The sequence below is a fragment of the Phascolarctos cinereus genome, unplaced genomic scaffold (genome assembly GCF_003287225.1).
Source record: "Phascolarctos cinereus isolate Bilbo 61053 unplaced genomic scaffold, phaCin_HiC Scaffold_4;HRSCAF=312, whole genome shotgun sequence".
Lineage (NCBI taxonomy): Eukaryota > Metazoa > Chordata > Mammalia > Diprotodontia > Phascolarctidae > Phascolarctos > Phascolarctos cinereus.
In genome coordinates, this window is record NW_027555847.1 from 224,901,826 (window position 1) to 224,913,985 (window position 12,160).

Sequence of the window (12,160 nt, forward strand, 5' to 3'; positions counted from 1 at the left end):
GCAGAATGGATTAGAAACCATAATCCAACAATACGCTGTTTACAAAGAGATGCCTGCAACAGACAGACAAACAGACACAGACATACACACACACACAGAGTCAAAATAAAGGGCTTGAGCAGAATCTAATATGCTTCAGCTGAAGTAAAAAAAAAAAGGCAGGGGTAGCAATTATGATCTTGGGCAAAACAAAAACAGACATAATTAAAAGAGATAATCAGGAAGATTACTTTTTGCTAAAAAGTCAATAAAATAATATCAAAAATTTTTACAGCAAGTATCTCTAATAAAGGTCTCATTTATCAAATATATATAGAACTGAGTCAAATTTATAAAAATAAGAGCCATTTCCCAATTGATAAATGGTCAAAGGATACAAACAGGCAGTTTTCAGAAGATGAAATCAAAGGTATCTACAGTCATATGGAAAAATGCTCTAAATTACTACTGATTAGAGAAATGTAAATTAAAATAACTCTATGATACCACCTCACACCTATCAGAAATGACAAATGCTAGAAGGAATGAAGGAAAAATAGGTACACTAATGAACTGCTGATGGAGTACTGAACTGGTCTAACCATTCTGCAGGACAATTTGGAACTATGCCTAAAGCGCTATATAACTGTGCATACTCTTAGACCCTGCAATACCATTACTAGGTCTGTATCCCAAAGAGATTAAAGAAAAAGGAAAAAGACTTATATGTACAAAAATATTTACAGCAGCTCTTTTTTGAGGTGGAAAAGAACTGGAAATCAAGGGGATGTTCATCAACTGGGTATTAACTGAACAAGTTGTGGCATATGATTGTGATGGAGTACTACTGTACTTTAAGAAATGATGGGGGAGGGCAGTGGTTTCAGGGGAAAAAAATTGTAAGACCTACACTAATTGATGCAGAGTTAAATGAGAAGAACTGGGAGATCACTGTGCACAGTAACAGCAATGTTGTGATGATGATGATCAACTGTGAAAGACTTGGCTACTCTGATTAATACAAGATAAGTAATTAATCCAAGATAATCCAAAGGACCCATGATGAAAAAATGCTCTCCAACTCCAAAGAGAGAACTGAAGAACTCTAAGTACAAACTGAAGTATAATTTTCTCACTTTCTTGCTTTTTTTGCAAACATGGCTAATATGGAAATAAATTTTGCATAATTTCCCATGTATAACTGATATCATATTGCTTGCCCTCTCAGTGGGAAAGGGGGGAAGGGGTAAGAAGGGAGAGAATTAGAACTCAAAAAGTCAAAAAAAAAGGTCAAAAATAAATAATAAATTGAAATATTTTTTTAAAAACCACCAAAAAAAGTGCTAGCATTATCTATAATGGGGATAAGCTAGAAAACTTTCCAATATGATCAGGAGGTAAGCAAGGATTATCCATTATCACCATTATTATTCAATACTGTACTAGAAATTCTAGCTATAGCAATAAAAAGAAAAAGAATTAAAAGAATAAAATAGGCAAAGAGAAAACAAAACTATCACTTCTTGCAGATGTGATAACTTTCTTAGAAAACCCCAGAGAGTAAACCAAAAACCTAACTTAAACAACAATTAACAAAGTTACAGGACATAAAATAAACCCACACATTTCTGTATATTATCAACAAAATCCAGCAGGTGGAGATGAATTCTATTTAAAGTAACTACAGACTATAAAATACAGGGAACCTACATGCTAAGATATACACATAAACTATATGAACAGAATTATAAAGAGAGACCACTCTAAAAAATTAGATAAACATCGGTTGTGGGCAGTCCAAGGCAATATAATAAAAATGACAATTCTACCTAAGTTAATTTACTTATCCAGTGCTATACCCATTAAACTACTAAAGGACTACTTTATAAAGCTAGAGGGAAAAATAACAAAATTCATCTGCGGGAGTAAAAAGCTAAGAGTATCAAGGGAATCAATGGGAAAAAAAAGGAAAAGGAAGGGAGCCTGGCAATACCTGATCTAAAACTATACTACAAAACCTTAATTATCAAAACAATCTGGTTATGGGTAAGAAATAGATTGATCAGTGGAACAGATTAGGTACACAATATATAGAAGCAAAAGAGCATAGTGACCTATTATGCGATAAAGCCAAAGACCTCAGCTTTCGTAGCCAGAACTCACAATCTGACAAAAACTACTGTGAAAACTGGAAAACAGTCTGGTCAAAACCAAGTACAGACCAACATTTCACTCTGTATACAAACATAAGCTTGGTTTATGTACTTGGTTTAAACATAAAGGGTGACAAAGAAGCAAATTATAGGACCAGGATAAAACTACCAGTCAGATCTATGGATAGCAGAAGGGTTCATGACTAAACAAGAGCAGTTCACTGGAGACAATTTAAATTCATAAAATTAAAAAGGCTTTTCACAAACAATATCACTCCAACAAAAATTAGCAATTTGGAAATATGCCCCTGAAGCTATTAAACTGTACATACCTTTTGACCTTGTGATGGTACTACTATAGCTATACCCTAAAAAGATCAAAGAAAGAAGAATAGGATCCGTATGTACAAAAATATTTACAACAGTTCTTTTTGTGGTGACAACCGAAATCTAAGGAGGCATCTCGCCCACTAACTGGGGAATGCGTGAATAAGTTATGGTATGCAATGTGATGGAATACTGTGCTATAAGAAACAACAAAGGGCATGGTTTCCAAAAAACCTGGGAAGACTTGGATAAATGGATGTAAAGTGCAGTGAGTAGAAGCAGGAGAACAATATTTATACAGTAACAACAATACTGTAAAGATAATCTACTTTGAAAGATTTAGGAACTCTGCTCAACAAAATGACCAACCACAATTCCAAACAACTCATGATGAAACATGCTAGCTACCTCCAGATAGAGAGCTAATGGACTCAGAGAGCAGATTAAAGCATATTTTGGGGGGAGAGGGGGGTGGTTTCTTTTTTATTATTATTATGGATATGGCTAATATTTTTTTGCATGACTACACATTTTTTTTTCTTGCTTTCTCAATGGGTGGGGAAAGGGAGGAGGGAGGGAGAGAATTTGTAACTGAAAATTAAGTTGAATTTTAAAAATACCATGTCATGTGGTCAAAGGATACAAGTAGATAAATTTTAAAAGGATATATACATTACAAATAATCACTTTTAAGATGGCCCTAATTACCAAAGAAATATAAATTAAAATAACTCTAAGGCAACATCTGACACTCACCAAAAAAGCAGAAATAGGCGAAAATGACAAAACTTAATGCTGGTCAGATTATAAAGAAATTGTATTACATTTCTGGAGGAATAGCAAATTTTAGCATTTTTCGAAAGAATAATCTGACAATATACTGTAAGAATTATTAAAATAATCTTACCTCTTTACTCAGTAACTCTATTGTTAGGAATATATGCTAATAACATAAAAAAGAACTCTCTGTTCAAAGACAATAATAGTAACATCATCAATAATTTCCAAAAAGCAGAAACAATCTAAATGTCCAACAATGGGAGAATAGATATGATAAACAAGCTATGGTGCAGCAGTATAATGCAATAAATACTATAACTCAACTATGAATGAAAAATATGAAGAAATGCATATGCATAAAAAGTGAAGAAAGCAGAATCTAACAATACAACAAAGACATTAAATGCATTCTGCATAGTAGGCATGGGGTATAAAGACAAAAACAAAGCCTTATCTGTTCTGAAAATCTTATATTCTGCTAGAGGGAAACAACACGTAAAGAGATAAGTGTAGGGGCAGCTAGATGGCACACTGGATACAGCACCAGTCCTGAAGTCAGGAGGACCTGAGTTCAAATCCACTCGCAGACCAAACACTTAACACTTACTAGCTGTGCGACCCTGGGCAAGTCACTTAACTCCAACTGCCTAATTAAAAAAAAAGAAAGAGAGAGAGAGATAAGTATATACATGGTAACTTGAGAAGAGAGTGAAAACGAACAATTACGGGAATTAGGAAAAGCCTCCCATAGGTCCATAAGCTGGACCTTAGAAAAACTAAGAATTCTGAGAGGCAAAGGTAAGGAGAGAAAACACTGCTGGGATGGGGTAGGGGTGTTCCAGGAAGGAAGAAGAACCTATGCTGAGGTACAGCAAGAGGTGTGAAGTGGGAGTTTTGAGTTTGTGGAACAATGAGTAGGCCAGTTTGACTAGAAGGGAGAATCTATGAAGAGGAGCAAAGTGAACTAAGCCCATAAAGGCAGGCTGGAATCAAACTGTGGAGGTCTTTCAAGCTAAGATGAGAAATACTATTTTATGGAGCCACTTCAGTGGCTTATGCTCTGGGGTGACATGGTCAGTTGTGCTTCTGTAGTATTATTTCAGCAGCTGTGTGAATTAAAAGGGTGTGGCTGAAAGCAGGGAGTCAAAATAAAAAGGCTGTTACAATAATCCAGGAAAAAGTCATGAGGGCCTGAACTGGAGTAGTGGCTGTGTGGGTGACAAGGAGACAGATCTAAGAAATGTAGGGGTAGGATTAGTAAGACTTAACAAATGATAAGATATAGGGCATGAAGGGTAAAGGACAGGGAATAGCTGATGATGATACCTAGGCTATGAACCTGACTAACTAGAAGGCACAGAAGGAAAATAGAACCCTTGAAAAAATGGAGTTTAGAGGAAGGGTAGGTTTGAAAGAAGATAATAAATTCTGTTTTAGACATGGAGTTTGAGATACTGGGCAACCACTTGGAGATGTCCACCAGGCAATTAGTGTTGTTTAGGTCTGGATATACATTTCCAGGAATCATCTATGCATAGATAATTGAACCCATGGGTACTAATGAGAGCAACAGAGAAGATACATACAGAAAAAATAAAGGACAAACCCTTATGGACTCATGTAAAGGATACTGAATAGCAATGATGATCTAAAGAGACTGAGAAGGAGCAATCAGACAGGTAGGAAGAGAACCTGAAACCGTTATCACAAAAATCTTGGAAGGAGACAGTATTAAGAAAGAAGGGGTGGTCAACAGTGTTGAATACTAAGGTGAGGTCAAGAAGAATGGGGACCATGGTTGTTGGCCATTGGACTTAACAATGAAAAGATCACTGAAACTGCTAGGCATACACCCCGAGGAATTCATTGACAAAAAGAAAGAACCTATATACTCAAAAATATCTACTACAGTAGCAAAGAACTGGAAATAAGATAGAAGCTCGTTAACCCGGGAAAGGCTAAATCAGTTGTGGTACATGAAAGTAATAAAATATTTTAGGAATCAATGAAGATGACTAAAACAGAGAAGAATGATATGACTTACATGAACTAATGCAAAGTGAAAGTAAGCAGAACTCAGAAAATAGTCCAAGGAAAAGTCACAATGGGTAATTTTTCCAGCCTATGTCAGCAGAGGGAAACAGACTTGAGAGGTCTGGTGACACTGGGGATTACAGCTGGCCAGGCATACACTTAGAACACTCCAGAACCCAGGAAGAGACTATGAAGTAGGGGGAGAAGGAGGCTCCAGAAGTAAACTAAGACGCTGCCACAGGGACAGATGCAAAATGGCAGCTTTGTTGCCTACTACTTAGTTCCAAGTCATAGATCCAGGGCAGACAACTTTTGCTGGGAGGGTAGGGGTGGACCGAGTATGGAGAAAGGAGGAAGCTCAAAAGCAAGCAGGAATAGTGTAGTTCAGCCCTCAGGAGGAAATCAAGGTCTCAATTGCAGTATCTAGGCCAGCTTGTATAGGAATGAATGAAGGAATCCCAGACCAAATGGAAACCTGTAATTCCATCACTCTTAACAAACAGAGGCTTCCACTCTGTTCTTGCTCAGATCCAGACCCAAACTCAAGTCATAAAGTTGTAAAGCTCAAAACAAAGGGGCAGTAATCACACTTTGCCTCACCACATGTGGCCCTCTAGGTCCTCAAGAGCAGCCCTTTGGCTGAATCCAAACTTTGTCTATGAAGTTCAGATTCAGTCAAAGGGCCACGCCTGAGGACCTAGAGGGCCACATGTGGCGAGGCCACAAGTTCCTCATCTCTGACCTAGGTCATACCACTCTAGGAACACTAAAAGCTTACAGGTCCCCAGCCTGTCCCTGAGATCCTGAAATAAAACAACACTCAATACCCAAAGAAAGCAGTAAAGGTTCAGTCTATACCTCCAGAAGTGCAGCAAAGGACAGCACTAACATCAAGTCCAAAGTCAGGAAGTAGGGTATAAAAATGAACAAACAAAAAAAGAACTCCATCACAAAAAACTATTACAGTGGCAGGGAAGCTGAAGCTACAAACCCAGAAGAACAAAATTGTTCTAAAGCATTCACAAGCAAAGCTTCAGAGAAAAACATAAGCTTGGGCACTAACTCAACTAGAATTCTTGGCGTTAAGAGTTTTAAATGTTTTAATAAATTAAATGAAAGCACTAAAAGAAGAAAATTGGAAAAGAAATGAGAGCTGTAAAAGAATCAAAAAGGGAACGGGGCAGCTGGGTGGCACAATGCATAGAGCACTGGCCTAGGAGTCAGGAGGACCTGAGTTCAAATCCGGCCTCAGACACAATAACACTCACTAGGCAAGTCACCTAACCCCAACTGCTTCACCAAAAAAAAAAAAAAGAATCAAAAAGGGAATTAACCGGTAGGCACAACAAATCAACAAACTCCCTAAAAAGTCGAATGGAAGCCAATGACTTCATGAGGTAATAAGAAATATTAAAACAAATCAAAAGACTGATTTAAAAAAAAGCAAGAAAAAGTCAAGTATTCTAGAAAATAGATCAAGGGGAAAAAAATCAAGAATCACTGAGCTACCTGAAAGCCTTGACCAAAAAAAAGAGCCTACACACTGTATTTCAAGTAAGCACAAAAGGAAACTGTCCAGATCCCTCAGAACCAGAGGGCAAAAAAGAAACAGAAAGAATACACCGATAACCTCCTAAAAGAAAATTCCACATGAAAATTCCCAGAAACTTCAAAGGCCAAATCCAGAGCTACCAGGCAAAGAAAAAATAATGCAAGCAGCCAGAAAGAAAGAAATAGGCTAGAAATAGGCTGGGAAAATGAGCAAAAAAAAAAAGAAAAAGAACTTGACCATAACAAGTTACTATGGTGAAAGGGAAGCTCAAGACACAAACCCAGAAGATCACGATGTCAAAGCAATCTACAAGCAAAGTCTCAAAGAAAAATGTGAATTGGATAGAAGTGCTCAAAAAGGATTTTTAAAATCAAATAAGAAAAGTAGAGGAAAAATTAACATAAGAAATGAGAGTACTACAAGAAAATTATGAAAAGATAGTCAACAGATTGGTAAAAGAGACACAAAAAAATACTGAAGAAAACAACACCTTAAAAAACAGTATTGTCCAAATGGTAAAAGAGGAATAAAAATCCACCAAAGAGAAGAAGTCCTTAAAAAGAAGAACTGGCCAAACAGAAAAAAAAAGTAAACAAGCTCACTGAAGAAAATAATTCCTCAAAAATTAGAATTGGGCAAGTGGAAGTTAATAACTCCATGAGACACCAAGAAACAATAAAATAAAATCAAAAGAATGAAAAAAGAAGAAAATATGACATATCTCACTAGAAAAATAAATGACCTGAAAAACAGATCAAGGAGAGACAATTTAAAAATTATCGGAAAGCCATGATTAAAAAAAAAAAGCCTAGACATCACATTTCAAAAAATTATCAAGGAAAACTGCCCTGATAGCCTAGAAACAGAGAGTAAAACAGAAATTGAAAGAATCTACCAATCATTTCCTGAAAGAGATCCCAAAATAAAAATTCCCAGGAATATCATAGCCAAATTCTAGAGCTCCCAGGTCAAGGAGAAAATATTGCAAGCAGCCAGAAAGAAACAATTCAAACTTCATGGAACCACTTTAAAGATTACACAAGATTTAGCAGCTTCTACATTAAAGAATCAGAGGGCTTGGAATATTTTCTGGAAGGCAAAGGAGCTAGGATTACAACTCTAGTAAAACTAAGTATAATTTTCCATGGGAAAAAATGGACATTTAATGAAACAGAGAATTTGCAACCATTCCTGATGAAAAGACCAGAACTGAATAGAAATCTGACAAAAGACTCAAGAGAAGCATAAGGTAAACATGAAAGAGTATGTTTGCATTCTTACATGGGAAGATGATAACTGTAACTTCTAAGAACTTTATCATTGTTAGGGCAGTTAGAAGAAGTATGCATAGACAGAGGGCATAGGTGTGAGATGACTATGATGGGATAATTTCAAAAAAGTAAAATTAAGGGGTTGGAAAGACGGATGGCCTGGGAAAAAGGGAAAGGGAGAGGAAGAACAAAGAAAATTATCTCACATAAAGGAGGAGGGAAACAAGAGCTTTTACAATATAGGGGAAGATAAAGAGGGTGGTGGCAATGCTTGAACCTTAACTCTCATTAGAATTGGCTCAACAAAGGAATAACAAACACTGTCAATTGTGTATAGAAATCTACCTTACCCCATAACAGAAGGGGAAGGAGGCTGATACTAGGGAGGGCAGATTAAGAGAGGTAGCAGTGAGAAGAAAAACAAACTTTTGAAGAGGGACAGAGGATGGAGGGAAAGAGAGAAAAAAGGATAAATAGGGGAAAAATAGGATGGAAAGAAACGCACAGTTAATAATCTGTGAATGTGAATGGGATGAATTTATCCATAAAATGGAAGTGAATAGCAGAATGGATGGAAAACCAGAATCCAATAATACATTGTTTACAAGAAACACCCTTAAAAAAGACAGAGACATACAAGTATAAATAAGTAGCTGGAGCAGAATCTATTATCTTTCAGTTGAGGTTTAAAAAAAAAGCAGGGGTAGCAATCATGATCTCAGAAAAAGCAAAAGCAAAAACAGACCTAATTAAAAGAGATAAGGAGAGAAACTGTATTTTGCTAAAATGCAGACAATGAAGTAATAGCAATACTAAACATTATATGCACCAAACAGCAGGGTAACCAAACTGCAAAGGGAAAAGTTAAATGAGTTTATAGGAAGAAATAAACAATAAAACTATATTAGTGGAGGATTCTAAGTTTCCCCTCTCAGAGCTAGATAAATCTAACCATAAAATAAACAAGAAAGAAGTTAAGGAGATGGATAAAATTTTAGAAAAATTAGACATGACAGAATTCTAGAGAAAACTGCACGGGAACAGAAAGGAGTATACCATTTGTTCAACTGTACCTAGCACCTTCACAAAAACTGATCACATATTAGGGCACAAAAACCTTACAACCAAATGCAAAAAGGCAGAAATATTAAGTACATCCATTTCAAACTACAATGCAATAAAAACTGTATTCAATAAAGGGCCATGGAAACAGATTATAAATTAATTGGAAATTAAATAATCTAATCCTAAAGAATGAGCAGGTCAAAGAACAAACCATAGAAACAACAAATAATTTCATTACAGAATATGACAACAATGAGACAACATACCAAAATTTATGGGATGCGGTACTTAGGGGGAAATGTGTATCTCTAAACTCATACATTAATAAAATAGAAAAAGAGCATGCAACTATGAGGGAACTGAGGCCAACAGCGTTAAATGACTTGCCCAGGGTCACACAGCTAGTAAGTGTCTCAGGCCATATTTAAACTCAGGAAGATGGGTCTTCCTGACTTCAGGCCCAGCACTCTATCCACTGTGCCAACTACCTGCCCATTACTGATTAGAGAAATGAAAATTAAAGCAGTCCTGAAGTACCACCTCACACCTATCAGATTGGCTAATATGACAGAAAAGGAAAAGGACAGTTATTGGAGAGAATGTAGAAAAAATGCTCTGCTAGTAGAGTTGTGAAAATGATCCAACCATTCTGAAGAGCAATTTGGAACTAAGCCTAAAGGGCTATAAAACTGTGCACATCCTTTGACCCAGCAATGCCACTACTAGGTCTGTATCCTAAAGAGATCAAAGAAAAAGGAAAAGGAGACAAGAAATATATGTATATGTACAAAAACATTTATAGCAGCTCTTTTTGTGGTGGCAAAGAACTGGAAACTGAGGGGATGCCCATCAACTGGGGAATGGCTGATCAAGTTGTCATATACGATTGTGATGGAATACTATTATAGTATAAGAAATGATGAGCAAGATGCTTTCATAAAACCTGGGAAGACATATATGAACTAATGCAAAGTGAAATGAGTAGGACCAGGAGAACATGTACACATTAATAGCAATATTATATGATGATCAACTTTGAATGACTCAGCTATTCTTAGCAATACAATGATCCAATACAATTCTGAAGGACTAATGATGACAATTGTTTATCCATCTACAGAGAAAGAACTGATGGAGTTTGAATGTAGATTAAAGGATACTTTTTTACTTCCTTTACTATTCTTGGTTTTATTTTTGGTTTCTTTTCCTTTGCAAAACGGCTAATGTGGAAATGTTTTGCATGACTGCACATGTATATCCAATATCAAATTGCTTGTCTTCTTCAAGGAACAGGGAGAAGAAAGACGGAGAGAATTTGGAACTAAAAAAAAGGTTGAAATTTTTTTGTTACATGCAACTGAGAAAAAAAGTACAATGCTGAACCTCAAGGGAGAAATCAGGATGCACCCTGATGGTCTCTAAGTTGATTTAACTCCATGTTTAATGAGTATATTAGGGACCATATATAACTATTATACTTACTGCTGAGACTGTTTCTCGGCTAGTTCTTTGGTTTTTTCCTAAAAGCAAAAGAATAAAAGCAAAAATGAGAAAAAATAGGATTATACACCAAGTTATATCCAATAAACCCCCCCATATGTTTGTGATACCCTGATCAACATCAGAAACATGAAACCATCATGTCAGATCCAGTCTATACCATGCTAACTACTCTAAACTATATTGGAAAAAATCAGCATCACATATCATTCAATCTTTTCGTTTTGTTTTTCTCTTTCCCTTTCCCAAACTGACCTACATATTTCCTGTAGCAGACACATTTCACAATCATTCACCTTACATAACAACTGTCTACTGAAAAATACTAAAGACTATATATTTATCACATTCACAAATCAGGATTCTGTTTATGCTTTTGTCATTGTTAACCATGTATTTTAAAATGTCCCAATCCTGTGATTATCAGTAAATGAAAACACATTTGAATTTCTAAAAATATTTAAATGTTAACATCAGGTCCTCAGGTTCAACTAGTATTTGCAGTGTTAACACTTAAAATGAAGACATAAGTCTAATTTTAACAACTGACCTATTACAGTAAACAGAACTATAATTCATCCTTATAGTTAGTCTTCTTGCTATCCACATTAGCCAATATCTGGGTATCTAGTCATTACAGCAGAAAATAACACAAAGAGCCCTGAACTTGGATTCAGAAGACCCGAGTTAAGTCCTCACTCTACCATTTAATTAACTAAATGATGAGGCAAGTCATTTAACTTCTCTGACTCTCAGTTGCCTCATTTATAACATAAGGTTCGAGTAGATGATCTCTGAGGTTCCATCTAACTCCAAAATCCTATTCTATACCAACAAATTTTGTACATACTATAGGAAAGGAAGGGAAGGGGTCGAAAGCTCTTAAACAGATAGACAAAAAAAGTCTAGTGGAGTAATCATAGAATTTAGAGTTGGGAAAGGCTGTCACGTCATCAAGTCCAACTCTCTTATTTTAGAGTTTAGCATCTACCAATCAGTGTTATTGAAATTTTTGTTGGAATTTGTATTAATTTCAAAATATAAATAGTTCAGATTTCCTTCTTGTTATTTGGGCTTCAACTCCATATTCTATTTGTTTATTCTTTGAGATTAAATAAAATTAAAATGTTTAAAATCAAAATATTTTAAATGTTAAAATTATCCATAATATACAGGCATTCATTTTACACTAAATTGATTTCACCAGGTACTATGCATATTATTAGCCCTCCATGAGTATAAATGACATATGCCACAGAAGTCATAATACTGGACTTCATACGGAGAATCCTAGATTTGACACAGTACCCAGATCACAGCGTCCATGGCACTGAAGGTTAGCTATCAGATATATGTTGCAAACCTTAGTCAGTCACATCACACTTTACCTGTCACTAGCAACAGAAACAAGCCACTGTTTCTAAAAAGAAATCTTATAAAGATACACTTTTTCACAATTCTGTTACAGGACATTGACTGGGCTAAGGTTTGTAGAAAGG

At 35.8% G+C, this 12,160-nt stretch overlaps 1 protein-coding gene across 3 annotated transcripts in view; it reads right to left on the reverse strand.

Annotated features, from left to right (window-relative positions):
- Positions 1-12,160, reverse strand: part of RADIL (Rap associating with DIL domain) — a 115,001-nt gene that overhangs the window by 51,126 nt on the left and 51,715 nt on the right. For all 3 annotated transcript variants that reach the window (XM_078152933.1, XM_021008421.2, XM_078152932.1), the window contains one exon: positions 10,644-10,681. In XM_078152933.1, coding sequence (XP_078009059.1) covers positions 10,644-10,681 — 38 coding nt within the window. The remainder of the gene's footprint in view (positions 1-10,643; positions 10,682-12,160) is intronic.